At 25.6% G+C, this 21,586-nt stretch overlaps 1 protein-coding gene across 1 annotated transcript; it reads left to right on the forward strand.

Annotated features, from left to right (window-relative positions):
* The first annotated feature begins 2,741 nt into the window (after window positions 1–2,741).
* LOC119688027 (kinesin-related protein 4-like) lies at window positions 2,742–10,822 on the forward strand. Its single transcript, XM_038102638.1, has 5 exons — window positions 2,742–4,171; window positions 4,332–4,988; window positions 6,078–8,638; window positions 8,700–8,843; window positions 10,560–10,822. The coding sequence occupies exons 1-5, from the start codon at window positions 2,809–2,811 to the stop codon at window positions 10,671–10,673; spliced, it is 4,839 nt and encodes a 1,612-aa protein (XP_037958566.1). The 5' UTR covers window positions 2,742–2,808; the 3' UTR covers window positions 10,674–10,822.
* Window positions 10,823–21,586: the final 10,764 nt, after the last annotated feature.

A 21,586-nucleotide genomic window follows, 5' to 3' on the forward strand; every position in this document is an offset into this window, starting at 1 on the left:
CTTTCGCAAATAAAAATTCAATTAAACGAATACATTTTTTCATCCATTGCACTATTTTGTTTAACATATATACATGCTTTTTTTATATTTTATTTTATATTTTATTTTATATTTTACTTTATATTTTATTTTATATTATTTTCTTCCTTTATATTTTGCTTTCATTAGTAACTTTTCTATTACCAATACAAGTTTTTATAATTGATATTAGGAAATAATATTAAATATTTTTAATTACTATTTTAAACAAAAGCATTTATTGTGACATTAATATAAGTAAATTTGATCTAATTTTTATGTTTATTTAATTTACAAATTTATTTGTTTTAATTTATCTTATATATATATAAATGTGTTTATTTATATTTTACACATTTATTTATTTTATATATTTCTTTGTTTTATACATTTTTTTATTTTATATATTTCTTTATTTTATATATTTATTTGTTTTATGTATCTAATTATTTTATATATATATTTTTTTCATATATCTACGTATTTTATATATTTATTTATTTTACATATTTATTTATATTATATATATATTTATTTCATATATTTATTGATTTTACATATTTATTTATCTTATAAATATATTTATTTTAATAAAATACGCAGGAGGGGAGGTGGGTGTGGAATTCTGGCAACGATCTTTCAGGTCATCGCACTCAAAAATTTTGCGAAAGATTATTTTTATAAAAATATGTATAAGAATATATTATATGTTAATTAGAAAAATATTTATAAGAATATAAAGATATTATAAAAATATTAAGATATAAAAATATGTGGATATGAAAAAATTTATACTTATAAAGTTTATTATAAAAATATTTACAAGAGTGTGTATTTATTGTAGAAATGTTTTTACGAGTATAGGTTTATTAGACAAATAATTGTAAGAATATAATTCAATAATAATTATGTAATATAAATATACATAATTATTACAAAAATACAAAAAATATACATATATTAATATTTAATAATATTTAATTGTGTAAAATTATAAATATATCTTTAAAATAGTATTAATAAAATTTATATATAGATACTATATAATTTACATATTTATATAGCATTTTAAAGAACAGTTTATATATACATAAAAATCCTTTTTAAATCAAGAGAGGATAAATTTGATATAAACTTTGTGTAATTGTTTTTTTTAATAATTAATTGTGAGTTTTTTTTTAATAAACTGTTTAATGAAATTTGAATATAATTTAAATTATAAACGAAACTGAAATAAGAATATAAAGAATAATTTTAAAATGGCAAAATAATTAGAAATACTAATTTATTAATTCGATATTTGGAATATTAAATATAGTTTAATAATAAAGATTGATTTCGTTTACTAATAAAATATCGGAATAAGGAAACTGTGTCCTTAAGAAACAAACATTTTAAATGAATTGTTTTATATCTGTTCCATTTGTATTTTAGTTAAGATAATATTGAACATATAACAGAATTATTTATTGAATATATATAATATAATAAAAATTGAACATATATAGTGTAAAAGGTTATGTAATAAGTAAAGCCATAATAGGTATTGTATTTAATATTTGAAATATTTAATACTAGTTTATATTAAAATATATATTTTATAAAGTATATGCTGTATATTTTATTTAAATGTTATTTTAAACTACGTTTACATTGTGAGATTAAGAAAACAAGATTAAATTAATGTGCATTTTTAATCTCCACCGTTTACATTATACATTCGAGATTAATTTTGACGCTTCTCTTGTTGTGTTTTGTTTCGTGGGTTTCTTAAATTTTTGTATATAAAGCATTTAATTACAATTTTGTAGGAAAAACTTGTAATATAAATTTAAAAAATAGTTTTATAACAATAATATAACAAATTTTAGTTATAATTATGTACAAAATTATTATTAAACAAATTTATTAAAAATTTACTTACTTCGGCATTTTCCAATTTTCAATATTTCTTTCGAATAGATTTTGATATATCTTTTCTAATTCTTCTAAAATCGTAAAAAAATCTACGATATTACGCCATTTGCAGAGTTGTATAGAGAAATAATCACCATTTCGAAGGAGATTCACAATTAATCTCGACCAAAATGAGATTAACTTTTGTATGGGAAATCTGTGATTAGCACAGAGATTTGTACTTAAATCTCGTTTATTGCTTTATTCTACTTTTAATCTCACAATGTAAACGCCGTATAAGGGTTATGTAGTTTTCATAATCATCATAGCAAACATTTTTACTTTTATGCTTTAAATTAATTAAAATTTTCTTTAATGATATTCTTAAGGGTTTTATCGTTTAATTGGGCTATGTTAGAGAAATAAAGAAAACATTACCTTAGTTACTTGCTGCTTTTTTGTCAGGATCATATTGATCGCCCGGCTTTTTGCTTTAACCTATGCCTACCTATTTTAATGTGTTATCATCTGCATATTCTAATTTAAATCTAATGGCTAATTACATATGAGCTAATAACTCATCAATTAATTTCTTACACTTTTGTGTATCTCGTAGGAAAATTATTTCTCTATAGTTGAGTAAGTAGTCTATAATAGAAAAAAATTTTTTTTTATTGAATTCAATCAATATAGCATTGACATTTTGTAAAATTTACATGAAGAATATAATATTTTCATTTGACATATATTTTAAAAAATTCGTTTGTGTTGTTTACATTTTGTAAGGAAGAAAAAAAATATACTTTCATTAAAATAAATAAAATTTTTTTAAGATATAAAAAAAGTGTTTAAAAAATATCGTTTTTGTAAATATTATTAAATGTGGTATAAACAATGCCACCCAAGAGGGACGTAAAGATGTCACCAATAAAGGATGCTAAAAAGCCTCCGAAGTATGTAGCTAAGGTGGTATCCAAAAAAGACAAAAAGATTCCAGTAAAGCAGAATATTAAGGAACCACAAGGACAAAATGTCAAGGTAATATTAAATAAAGATGTTAAGGCAACTCTAGGACAAAATGTCAAGGTACCATTAAATAAAGATGTTAATGAACCACTAGAGAAAAATGTTAAGACACCGTTAAATAATGATGTTAAGAAACTACTAGAGTATGATATTAAGGCACCATTAAATAATGATGTTAAGGAACCATTAGAGTATGATGTTAAGGCATCGTTAAATAATGATATTAAGGAACCACTAGAGCAAGATGTTAAGGCACCATTAAATAAAGATGTTAATGAACCGCTAGAGCAAGATGTTAAGGCATCGTTAAATAAAGATGTTAATGAATCACTAGAGCAAGATGTTCAGGCATCGCTAAATAAAGATGTTGAAGAACTACTAGACCAGGATGTTAAGCAAGATGTTTGGGTGCCACTAGAACAGGATGCTGCGCTGCCGCTAAACCAAGTTATTGAGGATCTAATAGAGCTGAATGTAAAGGAATCACTAAAGCAGGATATTAAAATGCCATCAAATGAAGATGTAAAGGTCCCAGTTAACCAAGATGTTAAGGAAGCACTAGACCAAGATGTCAAAGCGCCATTAAAGCAGCAGGTAAAAGTGTTCCTAAAGAAAGATGCTAAAGTGCCATTAAAGCAGGATGTTAAGATCCAATCAAATCAAGATGTTAAAAAACCAATAGAGCAGAGTGTTAAGGCGCCTCTAAAGCGGGATGCAAAAGTGCCCCTAAAGCAAGCTGTTAAGCTGGTACTAAAGCAGAATACGGTGCCTCAAAAGCGGGATGTAAACGTGCCACCTAAACTGGTTGGTAAAGTACCGCTGAAGCAAAAAGTGCTACCAAAGCCGGACGTTAGGGTGCCACTAAGGCAAGGTGTTAAAGGGCCACTAAAGGAGGTACCATTGAAGAAGGACGTTAAGTTGCCACATAGTTATGTACGTAAGGGTGACGCACCAGATGTACATGCTTTGGAGATGGAATTAAAGCATTTCCGTGCTTTGGTTGAGGAGAAGAACTATATTATTCAAGATTGTAAATTTAAGTTCGATGCTTTAGAAGAAATAAAGAAAGCTCACTTATTACTTTACTCAAGTCAAATAGCAAAACTAGAGCAAAAGGTAAAGCAACTACAAGAAGAGAATAATTCCGTGTTAAGCCGTAAGGATGAACTCGCACAACTCTTAGTTAGGAAGGATGAAATTATAGATTCTCTTACCGTACACTGTTCGTGTGGTAAGTAGAAAGATCTTGTTGCAGTATCTATACTTTTGAAAAACATTTCCTAAACAGATTTGAATATTTTTGTAATTTTTTTTATCTCCGTTTATAATTCAATGTTTGCTTATTTAAAATGTTAGTATATATTATAATAATATTTGACTTATATTTGCAGTAAGTAAAGTATTTTGTACCGCGGAAACCGCAGAATACATTACTAAGGATAAAGATTTTTATGTCGTACTTCAATCAGACAAAATCAGTATGTGGACATCAATGAGCAAAGAAACTAAAATTTTAACAGAATTTGATGGTACCAACAGGTGTTCTAACACTGAAGAATTTCTAAGAGAATTTAATAGTAAACTGGCAACTCTGCGCTCAGATTTGATTGAGTTAAATATTACAAAAAGTAATTTTGAAATATTCAGTAATGTAATTACTAATACAAACCCGTCACTAATAATTCCAACGCAATCTGATGCAATTGCTTCATTAAGCGAGATCATTTCTCAGATGCTTGAGAAAATAAAGCCAGTTGATGTACAAAGTAACTTACAGTATCCCAAGCCGGTCAAAAGTTTTCCGGAATCTGAGCTCATGGACGAACAACCTGTACAACTTGAAAAAGTGTGGTATTCTCTTAAAGCAAATGTTACTAGCATGCAAAACTGGTGTGACAGTTTGAAAAATAAATACAAACTGTTAAGTGAAACAAATGAGAACTTGGAGAAGTCCCTGGCTGACTCCTTGGAAAATTGCAACCGCTTGCAATGCGAAAATGATTCCTTGAAATCTGAAGCAAAGAAGCTAAGCGAAACAGATTTTTCAAGTAAGTATATTTCGTTTTTACGAATGTTAGCTTCTCAAAATTGATAATAATATTATATGGTGGGACGTTGGGACAGCGCACTGTCTAACAAGTGGCCCCACTGAAGTGAAGGATTAGTCGAAGTAGACTACGAAACGACTTGGGTCCTTTTTCGTCCTTCGATTCTCGGATGTTGTTATTGAATTAAACCTGGAGTCGCTTCCATTCGCATAACTACATCTTTTGTTAATGCAAGCATCTCATTTAGCTTGAGGTTTCCTGCCAAGTCGTCACCAACCCAATAGTGTCCCAAGACAGTCTTCCTCCTACTTGCCAGTGCTGGACATTGGCACAATATATGCACCGCTGTCTCCTTTTCTTCTAGACATAGTCTGCAAGTGTCTTCCTCAGCAAGAGTTATCTTTTTGAGGTGATACTTGATAATATTAAAAACCATGGGTAAGGGGTATAAATGTCCTGCATATATAACCAGAAGGCATCAAATATGAGTTTTTATGAGTATGAAATCCGTAGGCGCCAAATGTATCTTAGTCATGTTAGAAAAGTTAGGGGTTGACTACCGGCGGCTCATGGATTCGTGTCTAAAAGGTTTTAATAAAAATATTTAACTGGGAATAAATTAAGTTGACATTTCATATGATATGATATATATGGTATATAATCATAAATATGATTATGTCTATGGTGCGTATATAGTTACCTCTAACTCTCTGGGTCGCGCTTGAGGAACTCTTTGTCAATTTGTCTTTTCGTGAAAATTTGCTAATTTTTGGTGGTATATATATTTTAAATCCTTTCTGGTATTGCTGGTATTTTGGTGTTCTAATTAAGTTTTCATAAGACCTTTGCTGTGTTCAATGTTTTGTATTACTCATTGCAAGTTATTATCCTTCTGATAAATTTTTAATAGATAGTGTTATTCAGTTGAAGTTTATGGGAATTATAATAAGAATTGAAAGTTGGGGATTCTCCGGCTCGTCAGTTTGTAATAATATGAAGTTGTTATATTATTTAACATAATCTGATTAGTAATAATACAATATATTTGATAATATTGGTACAAATTTTAATACAATAATATAATTTCAGGTGATGATACCAACCCTTTTCCGGAAACATTGAGAAAGTTGGATGCTGTGCTCAAATTCAATGCAAAGCTTTCTGAAGAACTTGAGTGGAGCTTAAGACAAAATCAATCTTTGAAAGTTCAAGTTAATGAAATGGACAGTACTTTTAAACAACTCGAAATGATTCAGTCGAGTAAAATTGAAATTGAAGCCAAAAAAACCCAAATCAAAGGTGATTTAGATTATCTACAATCTCAAATGAATACAATAGTTTCAGAGGATAGACTATTATCACAGTCTGAAGTTCGTGAAAAAGTGAGTGAAATTGAAATATGCTTAGATAAGGTGAAGGATCTCACTTCAGTAAAACAGGAAAGTGAAAAATTGTTACTTCCTCGAGATGACTTAGGCATCACATGTGAACCTTCCGTATTGCAGTGCAATATAGTGACTAATGATGTTGAGAAATCATTTGTTGCAGACGATTGCACAAATGATGATGAAGTAAAAAATCTTCTTGAACAAATACAACAACTAGAATCAGAAAATTTAGAAGTCAGTTTAGAGAAAGAAGAAGTCGATTTAAAGTACGAAGCTGCGTCTAAAAGCTTAGAGTCTTTATCTGCAGAATTGGCTGAACTTAAAGCTATGAAGAATGTGAAAACTGAGAAGTGTGCTGCAAAGCCAGGTCAATCAAAAGTAACGTATGTGAATCAAATTGAGCTAAGTGCGTTAAGAAAAAAATGTAAAGAGCAGGAGACAAATATAGCGAAACTAAAAGTTTCAGAGAAAAAGTTAAAGACTGAAATGACAAAGTTAAAGTCTGATTTAAATGCTGCACAACAGAAGACTAAGTATGGAAAGAATGATCACACTGACTGTCAAAAGCAAAAAGCAGATCTTGAAAGCGAGATTTCAAAAAGGGATAAGAAGCAGAAACAGTTGTTGACGTCTGTTGCAGAGCTTAGTGCCACTAAAAAGGATTTTGAGACTTTAGTTGATAAACTTAATGCCGAAAAACTTGAATTAGAAGCTGTAATAGATCAATTAAACACTGAAAATGATGAAAATAAAATAGAGTTTGAGCTTATACAAAGGAATGTAAGTTCTTACTTAAAAACTATATCTGATTTTGAATCTGAAGCTAAAGACAAGGCCATGGAATTGCAGGAACAATGTGAAGCAAAACAGTGTTTCATTGATGGCTTAAAACGGTGCAAAGCCTTGTGTTATAATTTGTTGAGAGAAAACAGTGGCCTAGTACAAAAGTTGGACTCAAAACTTATCGATCCGGGTGAAATTTCAGCTATGGATCGCTTGAAGGCAGACACAATAGAATCTTTGAAAACTTTGAAACAGCAAGTTGAAGAGTTTAAAAAGGCATTACACACAGAAAAAGAATACTGCTCTTACATTGAAAAAGAAAATAATGAGTTTCAACAAATATGTACTGCTCACATTAATAGAATTAAGAATACAGAGGCTAAGCTTGATGAATATATTATGAAAGTTGCTGAATCAGAAGAACTATTGTCGGCTCAGGAAAAAGAGATCACTGCATTTGCGCTATGGAAATCCGAGTGTGAGTGTGAGAATGAGATGCTGTTACAAAAACGCGAAGAATTAGAAAGGCTGGTAAACCAAACAAAAATTGAACAGCATGAAAAAGAAGATCAGTTTACAGAACACTTGGATAAATATAATATACTTCGTCAAGAAAAAGAAACCATAGCTGCTCAGGTTGAATCAGATACTTGCGATATTCAGGACATCAGTGAAGCGTATGGAATAATAAGAAATAACGTTCATTGTTTCCTCTCCAATTGGCATACCACGGAGATGGAACGCAATAAGAGAAGAATGGATGAAAATGCTGCTTTACAAAATGAAATTGAAGCACTTCATATTAAGAATACTAGTGAAAAAAGAATGATGTTATTCGAATTGAACACCTTAAAGGAAATCTATGAGAAAGCAATGACTAATCTTGAAAACGAGAAATTATCTTACAAGCAGGCAAACATGGATTTCAACTCTAAACTTATACATGTGTCCGCTGAACTGAAGGATTATGAAGAAAAACTCTCTTCACAAACCTCTGAGTATCAGAGTTTACAACTAAAATATAAATATGCTAGTGGTAAGAACGATGTATATCTGGATCGAATTGAAGACTTACAATACTTACAAAAAGTTGTTGAAGATACTGTCACTAATTATAGTTTATTAGAGTTGACAAACTGCACTTTACTGCGTGAGAAGGAGAAATGCTTAGCAGAATTTGACTCATGTCGCAAGAAGTTGAAAAGCGAAAGAGTTCTTTTTAAAAAAGAAAAAAAAGACTTACGTCAATATATGAGACAACTAAAATCAAAATGCAATGATTTATTTGAACTCTCCGAGACCTTAAAAGCTGCTAATCTATCCTTGGAAGCAAAATGTTCCAATATACAATTGTTTAAAAATTTCGATCTTCAAAAACCGCAATACGATCTTGAAATGGCTAGTGGCTTCACTTCCACTTCTAATAATGGAGATGGTGGCATTCAAGATGGGTCTTCAGATCTTAATAATGATTTACAGGTACTATATTTAATATATACAAAAATTGTAATTGCACTAATAGTTTTGTGTTTTCATTTAGGCTCCACAGCCGAAACCACCGTTCCAAAACTTCTTGTGTGGTAGTGAGCTTATAGCCAAGCAAAGCAGTTGTAGCTCTAAACCAAAACCCATAAATGCAATAAACCAGGAAACGCAACCCTATATACCACCTAAAAATGTCAAGGTAAAATATAAACATCTTTAGTAAGTATGTTAGATATTGGTTTAGATCGAAAGTTTATACTACTATTGTCACATTTTCTAAAGGGTAAGTTGTTGCATATATTTTTTCGATTCTATTCTCCAATGAGATATTAGTTTAGGAACAAATAAATAGGGTTCAAATTTTAAATCACATTTGAGATTCAATGTATTAAGAAATAATTTTTTAAATGTCATAGATGATAGTCATAGATGATAATTTTTTAAATGTCATAGATTGTGTAAACAGTTATTACAAAGCAAAGATAAAGTCTATTGTGCACAGGATATAATTCTTGAAAAACTCTACTTTGCAGACACCGAAGAACAATCAAAAACTGATATCGAAAGTCTCACATAACTTTCAAAAAATTTGAATTAATTAAAATGATACGGGTAGTTATCAAGAATAACCAGAACACATGTATTATACAAATCCCCACTTAGAGACGGGATCCCCCCACTTAGAAATTTAACTTAATCTTAAAATTAGTAAAATATCGGAAAAATTTAGCATACATTATGTTTTAATAAAATAAAGAGAAGAGTACTATATGAAAAAGGATCAAATTTCTCAAATAGAGACAAAGTCGAGATCAACGGCAAATAAGTTAATACTTTTAGTACTAGTGAGAGTTTACTGAGGTATTCCAATAGTTGAAGTCAACATTTAAAAAGAAAACAAACGAACTGCTTAAGTGTTGGACAAACTACGATAAACTCACAAATGAATCTCTTTATTTCCAGTTAGAGGACGTACACTATTTTTTTCAGAAACGTACTTATTGAGTACGTCATTGACTTACTACCATAAAAGGTGAAATAAAAACATAATGAAAACACATTCATTGGGGTTAAATCCCATCTATCCTATATGTGATATATCGTCGGCTACAGTTTGGGGTTTAGTTTTTGAAATCAGAATTCTAATTTGCTGAACATTTGTTAGACAATGAGATAAAAATATAACTTTAATATAATAACGGTTGGTAATTGAATTAATATTTCATGATGAAAACACATTCATTGGAGTTAAATCCCATCTATTCTACATGTGATATATCGTCGGCTATAGTTTGGGGTTTAGTTTTTGAAATCAGAATTCTAATTTGCTGAACATTTGTTAGCCAATGAGATAAAAATAGATTTTTAATATAATAACGGTTGGTAAATGAATTAATATTTCATAATGAAAACACATTCATTGGGGTTAAATCCCATCCATTCTACATGTGATATATCGTCGGCTATAGTTTCGGGTTTAGTTTTTGAAATCAGAATTCTAATTTGCTGAATATTTGTTAGACAATGAGACAAAAATAGATTTTTAATAATAGATTTAAATCTGGAAAAATTTATCTGGAAAAAATGAAAACTTAGAACTTAGAATATGTCCTTTATGTATGCCCGGCCTTGTAAAACTGAAACTCAAACAGAGAGTCAACAATTGTTTAGTGACCGAAATCATGTCTCTTATATGTATACTCGTAGCTAACATACCGGAGGTCAATATCTAACTAGTTTCACCTACCTATCGTTTACTTTATATTCTTTTTGTACTTAAATTTAATTAATGTTATAATACTAATATTAATTAATATCATTATATTAATATTTGAATATACCAATATTATTAACATATATCTACACTAATTATTACACTTAAAATTATTTAAAGAAAAATATTTTTTATTTTAAGCGCTTGTCCAAACATAAACAGAGGAAAGCCGATATTAAAGGTGTATCCAGACATTATGCTGAACGTAAGCTTAAACGTCAAAGCTACTACGATATTCAACGACCTGATCTATAAATGAATTTAATTATACACAAGGTCGTTGATGTGTATAATTAACACATTTACTTATTAATTTGTTATTAAGATGTTTATTTTTGAAACTTTATTTGAACGAGTCTACCCGTAAACGACACATTTCAATAATCTTTAAACAAAATTAATAAAGTACAATAGTATATTTTGGAATGTAATAACCTTTTGTTTTAATGGATAGTACAAATAGTCTTACTTATAAGGCAAATGTCAAAAATGTATTAGGTCTTAGCAAAAGTTTAAACTATTTTAGACGAAGTATTCTAATAGCTTACTGAATATTAAGTATTCTCCAAATCTGCCAAATCTTGTCCAAACTTTTAGACAAGAAGAAGAGAAGAAAAAGAGTTTGTCTCTAAGCATTTACTGAGAAGACTAGTCGTAATAAGCACAACATCAAAAACAGTATATTATATTTAAATCAAAAATCTATATAATCTTGTTAATATATAGGTCCATCTGATCTTCAGGTATATCTGTTTGTAGTATCTCTGTTTAGTGTTTTGTCAAATATGGAAAGCATATGATGAAGATATATAATATTAACAGAACACCAGTGTTAAACCTGGTTTTCAAAATATCGTTCTGAAACTTATACAACGTTCTGTAGATATATAAGTTGTGAAAAGGCATCTGAACCTAGAAAAACATAACATAAAATTTCATCAATGCACATTATCATTGATGATAATAGTGCTGAAAGTTTGAACTTGATAGTTCAAATTTTATCGAATTCCATTGTTCCAAATTACCAGACAAGCTTTTAGTTTTATTTTAAAATTTGAGTTATAGGTTTCAAATATTTTTGGAAAAAGAAATTTACTTCGTCGATTCGACTTTAATGCTTTATATCTTCAACATTACGGAAGTGATCCAATTTTGAAAAGAATAATCTTTATATACGAGGAATACGTTTAACAATGTTAAACGGCAGAAATAATATAGCAAGACATATAGTGACGCTTGCCTATTTGGTTGAAATTTTAGGTAAACCATTTTTCTTGAGCTTCTTGAATATTTTCAAGGTTCATATCATAGTTTTTTTTTTTAAAGCTTTGTGAATAAAGTTCAGAACTAAATCTAGAGAAGAGTTTTAATCTGTTTTGGACAGAAATTCCATATGAAACAAGTCTCTTCTGTGCGTTATTAAAGCTGAGCAGTCACAAAGAATATGCATAGTAGTAGTAGTTTCCTCATCTTCGAGGCATAGTCTGCATTCGGAATTAGCAGGTAATCGTAGTTTATGGAGGTGATATTTCAGGCCATAATGACTTGTAATGAAACCCGTTATCAACCTTAAATTACATTTTGAGAATTTAAGAATGTTTTTTTTGTTAGAGTACGGTGTTATCAGTGCTTTGCTTTGTCTAAATCCTGGGAAGTCTTCACAGTACTCCTAGTTAAGAACATTCTAGACGTTTCTATTAAAAAATTCTTGTCAAAATGGTAAAAAAAACAAAGCGTGTTTTTTTTTACTATATTTTTTTATTATTCAACACATTTTTTATTTATTAATAAATTTTTTAATATTTATATTTATTGTTCAATAAACATACTAAGCACAGAAATATTACTACTTTACTTTTTGACTTAATAATTATAGTTTATGTTTATGTTTTTGTTTTTGTTTTGAATTAATTAATTTTTTTTTTAATACAATATTCTTAAATTCCAACTAATTTTTTTTTTTTTTTGTATAAGAACGAATTTTGTTTTATTTTTTATTTTTTTTTTTTTTTGTTATCGAAATATTTCCTTCTCAAAGCTAATATAAAGCTATAATTTTTTTTTTTAATTTATTTCATATTAAAATATTTGTCTAATTTTTATTTTATTTATTTAAATTTTTGGACTAAAATTACGTTTAAATAAAGTCAAAAATTAACATAAATTTGAGAACACAATTAATAGATATTTAATTTCATTTAGAAATCATAAAAAGGCACAAAATTGTTTTAATACTTAATTAGGGAAATCTAAATAAATTATATCTTTAACATATATTTAAAAAATTATTTTATTTAAAAATTAAAAAAATATTAAAAAAATATTTCTTGAACTATATTTAATTTAGGAAAACTTAATTATTTAAATATTGTTGGAGTCCAGTTTTAAAGATGTAATTCTTATAAGAAAATTTCTTTTATTTTTTTTCTATATAATATTATGCCTATAGTTAAAACAGATGTTAACAACCTTTTAATATAATAAAAAATAAATTTAATAAATAATTTTAACTAAATATAAGATATTGTAAATGCTGTTTATAAAAACATTTTTAATATAAAATATTACATACATATATTAAGCATAAAAAGAAACTAAAAACTGCTACATAATTATGTATAAAGTTTTAAAAAAAATTTATGTTAATCGATAATAAAAAAAAATCGATAATAAAATTTAAATTAAAAAGCGTGGATTAACAATATATTCTTGTGATTAATTATAATTATTATTTTTATTATTTTAACTTATATAAGTTAATTGTTAAAATTTCTAAAAAACAAATTTAAAATAATAAATGACAGTGAAAATGTTAACCCTCCTGTGATCAAACTCAAATTTATTATTTAATTCACTTCTAAATATCTTTTAAATTTTGTAAACTATCAATATTTTATACAAAATGAAAGATAAGTATAACATAATTTTTGTTTAGACTTTTATATGGATTTACATTGTGAGATTAAAAGTAGAGTAAAGCAATAAACGAGATTTAAGTACTAATCTCGTTGTTTAATCACAGATTTCCCCTACAAAAGTTAGTATTCTTTTGGTGGAGATTAATTTTTAATCTCCTTCGAAATGGTGATTATTTTTCTGTGCAACTCTGCAAATGTCTAATTTCGTAGATTTTTTTACGATCTTAGAAGAATTGGAAAAGATATATCAAAATCTATTCGAAAGAAATATTGAAAATTTGAAAATGCCGAAGTAAGTAAATTTTTAATAAATTTGTTTTATAATAATTTTGTACATAATTATAACTAAAATTTGTTAGATTATTGTTATAAAACTATTTATTAAATTTATATTACAATTTTTTCCTACAAAATTGTAATTCAATGCTTTATATACAAAAATTTAAGAAACCCAAGAAACAAAACACAACAAGAGAAAGGTCAAAATTAATCTCGAATGTATAATGTAAAAGGTGGAGATTAAAAATGCAAATTAATTTAATCTCGTTTTATTAATCTCACAATGTAAACGTAGTATATGTTAAAGTTAGAGCATAATATTTTTTCCTTACACCGTTTACGTTAACAGTTTCTGTGCCACATATCTCCAACTTTTGTGAATTTTGTTGGAAAACAAAAGAAAACAGCTGTACATATCTAAAGTACTTCAGCCCATGATCACGTAGTGACTGATTTTTTCATAGATCATATAAACTTTTGCCTTCGTTAAAAAAAGTCAATTTTAAATTGAAATATATTTATGATTATATATATTATATATAATATATATGATTAGCATACATATAGTCTTACGTACTGAAACAGTTGAATATTTTTATGCATCTATACAGAGTGTTGTCTCATATAGTAACAAACTCAACAAGTGGATCAAGCAGATTAATTCCTTAGTCCACAGAACGAAATAAATTTTTTAAAGCACTTGTCTATTTTTTATACTATTTTAGATAGAAGATGTTAAAGAAAAATAGACACAAAAAAAATACCACTGTCAAAAAATTCTCAATAATTTAAAAATAGTTCATCCATATATCTTAAGCCATATACAAGTTTTTAATATATAGTACTAAACATTCTTCCATTATATTTCATATTTTTTCTTTTTCAAAAAATTAGATTTACCGGGTGTATGTTACCTAGTTCGAAATGGTCAGTAATTCACAACGGTAAAGCATCGGAGATTTTATCCATAATTTCTAGAATAAGACAACGCTGTCTATTGTCGCTGCCAATCTTTCATATTGTTACTGATATCGTCACATGATGGCTTACAATAAAAAAAAAATTGCAAGAATTATTTGGACTGGTGACGCCCGGTATGGTGATGAAAAAAAATAAATTAGTCGGTAGGCGCGCCTACAAGCAAGAAAATCGGGAATTTTCCGAGGTCGTTTTTTTTAACCGATACGATCAGAGCAAAAAAAATTTTTATTAATACAATATCGGAAGAGTAATAAAAACTTGTGCGGTTAATAAATTGAATGAGTCGGTGGGTTTCAATATTTGGGTTGCATATAAGCAAGGGAGGCTAAATGCTTATATGCATTTAGGTTTAGGTTACATATAGTTGTAACGAATCAAAAAAAAAAAAAAATGGTGTCTATACATGATTCAGTATAGCTGCGAAGTATGATCCATGAAAGAGCAAGTGAATATAAAATACGAACTTGATAAGGCTTTATTAATTTTAATATTCTTTATCCCATTATTAATTAAGAGTTATGGTTCAGAACAGGAATATCAAATGATAACATCAAATTTCGAAAATTCGGATCGAAAAATGTATCTAATATTATCACAGCAATAAGGGTTAAGGCTGTCCAAATATAGAGATAGAGAAATATAGAGATTTTGAAGAAATGTACCATGACATAGGTAAAATAAGTGTGTGAGTATCAAAAACTATTTCGTATAACTATGCCATGGCCGATCTGCAATGATATATAGTAGAATATATATTATTAATAACTTGTTCAACTAATATAATAAAAGCAACCTTTTCAGCACTTTTAGTGTTAAGCTCAAAAAGGATTATACCAGGGGAGATTGTAAGTTCATGATCGGACATAATGAGAAATACTATAGTAAAATGTAGAAGGTTGTATTGATTGAAGCAGGTAGTAAGGATTGGTAAACAAATATATGTTAACGTTTAAAATAGATCACTGCAACCCAAAGGTCATGATTAGGATATAATTTTTTTCCCAGTTAAATCTGGCAAAATACAAAAACAAATATTATCCTAAAAAATAACAGTCTAGCTGTAGACTCTGCTTAAAAATAGATCATAATTTTCACAACAGACAATTATATTTATATTAGCAATTGTATGTAGGTTTTTTATAGTATTTTGCTAATTAAATATAATTCAAAAATATATTTCATTTGTTATTGATATATGCGATCTATAGCACTGTAGTAGCTGTCCGTTTTAAGGAAGTTCTATGTACAACAGAACCAGAGATTCGAACTATAACTGAACCGTATAAACTGAAAATAAAAAAAAAACATAACTGAACAGAAAAAAATATATTGGCTTATATCGGTTTATTGTCTCATAGCTCGATATTTGCTTATAGATATACATTTCTCTTCATTCTTCATTAACTATATTATTAACTTTATTTTTCAACAAAATGAATATAATGATTTCATACATGACAAGAAAAAAAAATATTTATTAATTATACTAAATTTGTAAAGAAATTCGATTTTTTCTGAAAATCGGTAACTAACCGATATTTTTTTTTTAATAAAACGGTATAAATTTTGAAATTTCTTAAATATTAACCGATTTATTGTATATGAATTTTGTCTTGAGTCAAACTAAAGTGGTTAAATAATATTATATATTATTATTTGAAAAATAAAAAAAAATTAATTTAAAATAAAAAACATTAGAAATAAAAAAACACTTTTTTTTTTGTTTTAATATTTTAACTAATTTTATTCAAAATGAAAAGTAATAATAATAATAATAATAATAAAAATTAATCAAAAAAGGTATTTATGTAGCTAAAACTAATTTAAATTAATATATGTATGCGTTATTTTTTTATATTGTTCACTTAAAGCAAATGTATAATATTATTAAATATTATTAAAATATAGTTTCAGTTTTGCATAAAAATTATTTCAGTTTTTTGCATTATATATATATATTTTTTTTTTTTGCTGTATATTTAATTTTATAATTACTAAAAAATTTAATGCACTAAACTAAACGCAATTGAGGTAGACTTAAATAATTTAAAATATATTTATATGCATAATTTAATATAAAATTAAAAAAATATATATTTAATGGTTAACATATTTTTTTTGTATATAAATAACAAAAAAACAAATAGTAAGTAGTATTTTTTTGTTTATATAAATATATGTGTGTATTTAGTAAATTATATCTCTTGGAGAAATTAAAACTAAAAGCAGTTAAGTAAAAAAACTTTAAAAATTAAGAATTAATTACAATTAATTATAATTAAGCACTTAGCTAAGTAATAGTGACCACATTGAAAAAGCAAATTTTTAAAAAAATGTAAAATATTTTGTGTGAAAATTGTAAATTAAATACTTCTTTTAAGTTAAAAATTAAATTGCTTTAATTTTTTTTTTTTTGTATTGGTTTAATTTAAAATATTTAATTGGCTGAGATACTGTAGACAATAAACCATTTAAACTAAATTCTGAGTATGTTGAGGTAACCGTTTTAGCGCTTTTGCGTTTCAGTTTCTAAGATAATATTTTTCTTTTATATATATTTATATATATATATGTAATAAAAAAAAAAATGATAATTTAGCTTATGTTTTAAAACAAAATTTATAAAAAGAAAACGTAATATATGCAAATATTTTTCATAAATAAAAAAAATAATATTTACTATTAAAATTTAAAATATTTATTGTTAATTTAACAATGCCGATTTTTTTATAATCGGCTCTAACTTGAACTTATATATTTATATAATATAAGTATGCATATATATATATATAAATATATATAAATATTTATGCATACATATTTAATATATAAAGACATATACATTTATATGCTAATTTAATGTGCTTTTAATTTAATATTAACTTTTAATTGCAATAATTATTTTTTTTCTTACACTTAAAATATTCATAGTATTATTATTATTTTATTATATAAACTTATTTGTATTAAAAGTTTATATTATTAATAATAATGATTTTTATTATACTTTTTGTTTTTTGTTTTCTTTTTATTTTTTATCAAAATACAAAATAAAAAAAAATTGGCAAGATTTTTCATACAACAATTGTCTATATTAAATATATAGTATATTAAATATTTTTATATTTTTATTTAATCATTATTATTACCGATAAATATGTATAATTATTTATTAATTTATTTTTTTTTTTTGTTAAGTTTATTATTGCGTTTGATTTATTTCCCTTTTAGGAAATTTTAGTTGACTTTATTGTTAATTAAAAATCATAAAAATTATATATTATATTAGGAAAAAAAAACTTAAAGTTACTTTCAACATATATATGCATGTTTGTATATATGTTCGGTATGTATATAGTGAAATACATACGAAGTGCATATATTTGTGAGTACGTGTACATAAGTATATAATGTTTTTGTGTTGTGTTTGTATACAAATGGAAGTCAATTTCTAATATACGAGTATGTTCGAGTATATATTGTTTGTTACACTTAACGAGGCAATGATATATTTAATATAATGACTTTTAGTTTATAAGTAAATTCTTGTTCTTCTTAAAACTGAGGTAGTTGAGTTATTTGTGGCTAGAAATGCTTGTATTGGTTCTATTTATAAATTCTGACTGTTTTCTTAAATTTATATTCTATATAGGAATGTTCAACTTTAGTTGCAAAAATTTTCCTGAGTTGCGTAGTTTATCATTTGACTTTTTTATAGTTTAAAAAAAAAATCTTTGCAGTTAGTGTTTTTTTTTGTTTTTGTTTTTGTTTTTTGGAAGTATTTAAAGGAAGTACATTTGTATATATATTATATGTATTTTATAAAAATTCTTTGATGTATAATATTTGCATATATGTATATATATATATAAGTGTATATTACTTTGATTTATTTGTTAATGGCACATTTGAATTAAACTGTTTTTTAAGAACTTTTTATTTTTTATACAGCAAATAATTAAAAGTTTCTGAAATAGTTTCTTTTCTTGATTATTGTACATATTAAATATTAATGAAAAATATAATGAAAAAAATATCGTTTTATAACACATGTATATATCCAAGGATTATTGTTTTTTTTTTAATTAGAAATAACATTTATTTTATTTTTACAGATTCTGCGAGTTTTTTTTTAATATTTTTGTGACTAATTGATTTTATTGGAGAGATACTAGACTGATACCAATATATATATATATTGTAATATTTTTATTATTAGACTTGACGTTCCCTTCACTATAAAGAAAATATTATTTTAAGTTTGTTTTTGTAAAAAATTGACTGAAAACAAAACGCTTAAACAAAAATCTTATTTTTTAAAAATAAGCTTATATCATTTTAAGCAATAACTATATAAAACAAAAAACAAAAAAATAGAGAAATAGATGTACTGACTCAGAGCACCGTTTTTATTCCATTTTCAACTCTTCAAGCAAAAAAAAAGAAACTGAATTGATTGAATGAGAATATATATGAATCCTATTATACATAAACGAATTTATTTATTAATTTATTATTTTAAATTTAGTTTTTTCATGACATTGTATAGTACACACTAATTTCAAAATTGCTACCAGTACTCATATAACATATATAACTTTAGACAATATAATAAAGAGGAACACGTAGATATAGTTTTAGTAACATTAATTTATGTTAGTACATGATCCTGATGATGATTCTCAAGTAGAGTCGAAATATGGAATATAATAAAAAAATATAAAACGTTGAATTATTTAACAAAATATGTACTACATAGCCATCTTGATATATAATTGTGAACCATCTTGATATATAATTTACTTTAATTTGTATATTTCAGTATTGTATAGTAGCAAGCTAGTTTAGTCAGTAATTAGTGTAACAGCCTATTCACATGGCAAAAGTAAATCTCGATCTATAGTCTTCTAGATTAAATTGGCATTCACACGTCATTTTTCTTGTTACTTATTGGCAATTAGAAATGTAAATGTAAAATAAAGTAAAATGTAAATGTAAAATAAAGTAATATGTATATGAAGAAACATATTATTTTATAGAAAGAAAGTCACATTGAAGATCAAACGTACCAGAAATTTTTTAGAGTGTTAAACTAAAATCTTTGTCTAAAACTAAGTTTCGTAAAATGACTCAAGAACAATAAATACATGTATTTTCCTTATGTTTAATTCAGTTTAGGAATTAATGTAGTTTAACTAATGCCGTGTGAATATGCTATGAAATACAATCAAAATTTTGTGAAAAAGTGCATGTTCTATATCTTTCTTTATTATTGTTAACTAAGCTTCAATTTTCGTTCTCTTGATAATAGTTTTTTCTCTCTATAAGTGTCAGTCTTCTATTAATTCCTTTGTTGACAAATAATATTACTTATTTTTTATTCTTTATATTCCTTTTTTAAATATATATTTTTTTATATTCACTGTTGTTTTGCATTCAAGTTTTTGGAACTCTTATAAGTAAAAATAAAATATGTATAATAAAATAAATGCTAAGTTTTTCAAGTTTTCTCATTCCATTCAATTCGTTTTGTTTTTTTTTTGCTCTTTTTATTTATTTACAGCTTAATCATCTGTATTTTCTATTCTTATTCTATTATTCTGTATTTTCTTTCTTTATTAGAACTACGATCTGTCTCAGTACTCCGACCGGTTAGAATCCAGTATCCTCTTTATTCTTTTTTTTTTTGTTTTTTCTTTATTTTATTATGCTTCTTTTCTATATATATTCTACATTTTCTTAATTGATTTTGATTTTCCTACTACACTTTGTAGTTCTAAAATTCTTTCACTTTTTTCTTCTAACAAATTAACTGGTTTCTTCCCATTTATTGCTATTTATCAGCACTATTTTTTATCTATTCTCTATTATTGGTTTTGTGTTTTTTTTTGTTTTTTGAAGTAGATTGTTTTTTTATCTTGTGTGCTTCTTTTGTTCATATTGTCTACACTTTTATTGCTTTTTTTTATATCTGCTTCTGCTTCGTTTCTTAATGCCTTTTTTCAGGTTTAGTTTTTCTTTATTTCTTTTTTAATATTTCTATTATAGACGGAATTTTTTCTTTTTGGAACTGTTACTGTAATTAGTATCTCTCCAGATTATATATAGAGTATTTATAACTTGTGATTCATAAACAAAACAAAAAAAAAAAAATTGTAAGTAATTTTATTTTAAATTGCAAAATTGTTTGTTTTTTGGGATTATTATATTATTTTTTTTAGTTTATTTAATTTAATAATTCATTTACTAAATTTTTTTTTTAATACTTGCAGTATGAATTTTTATTGTTATATTAAAAAAAATTTTTTTTTTAAACAAAACTCTATTGAAGTTTTATAAAACAGTTAAACATATTTGCCTGGTTTTTTTTATAAAAAATTAATTTAAAATTAAAATTTATTTACAATATTTTGCTATGAATTGAAATTATTTTATATGTATATTTTTTTTTCATGTTAAATACTTTTAACTTTTTATTTTAAATTTTTAAAATTTTAAAAGAATTTTATAAATAATTTTTTTAATAATTTTAATTCTTTTCTGTTAAGTATTTTTTTTTTGTTTTGTTTTGCTGTAAATATTTAATGCATAACTGCAAAATCTTAAAATCGTATACACCAACCATAAGTTATATTATTTGTAAACAATTTTTGTTTAAAATTCCACTAAATATTTAATATTTATTATATATGTTTTTTTTGTTTTATTTGTTTTATTTGTTTCTAGTCAAATACTTTCAAAACTTCAGAGACAAAAATTATTTTTCCAAAAAATTCATATTTGCTTTAAAAAACTCGGTATACATGTTTAAGGCTTCACGTTTCAAAATCTATTCAATGAATTCACTGAAATATTTAAATTGGATTGCTTAAAATTTATTGCATTTTCTATATTTTCAAATAATGCAACAAATATTATTATTATTAAAATGCCCATTAGAATTTTAGCTTTTGATGTATATATATATATATATAAATACATTTGCTGCTT

This window comes from Teleopsis dalmanni, chromosome X (assembly GCF_002237135.1).
Source record: "Teleopsis dalmanni isolate 2A chromosome X, ASM223713v2, whole genome shotgun sequence".
Taxonomy (NCBI): Eukaryota; Metazoa; Arthropoda; class Insecta; order Diptera; family Diopsidae; genus Teleopsis; species Teleopsis dalmanni.

Bases quoted from the DNA above. Each gene is read 5' to 3' on its own strand.
- LOC119688027 (XM_038102638.1), top strand. From the start codon at position 2,809: ATGCCACCCAAGAGGGACGTAAAGATGTCACCAATAAAGGATGCTAAA. The intron at 4,172-4,331 runs GTAAGTAGAAAG...TTATATTTGCAG, and splicing joins TACCGTACACTGTTCGTGTG to TAAGTAAAGTATTTTGTACC. The intron at 8,639-8,699 runs GTACTATATTTA...GTTTTCATTTAG, and splicing joins ATCTTAATAATGATTTACAG to GCTCCACAGCCGAAACCACC.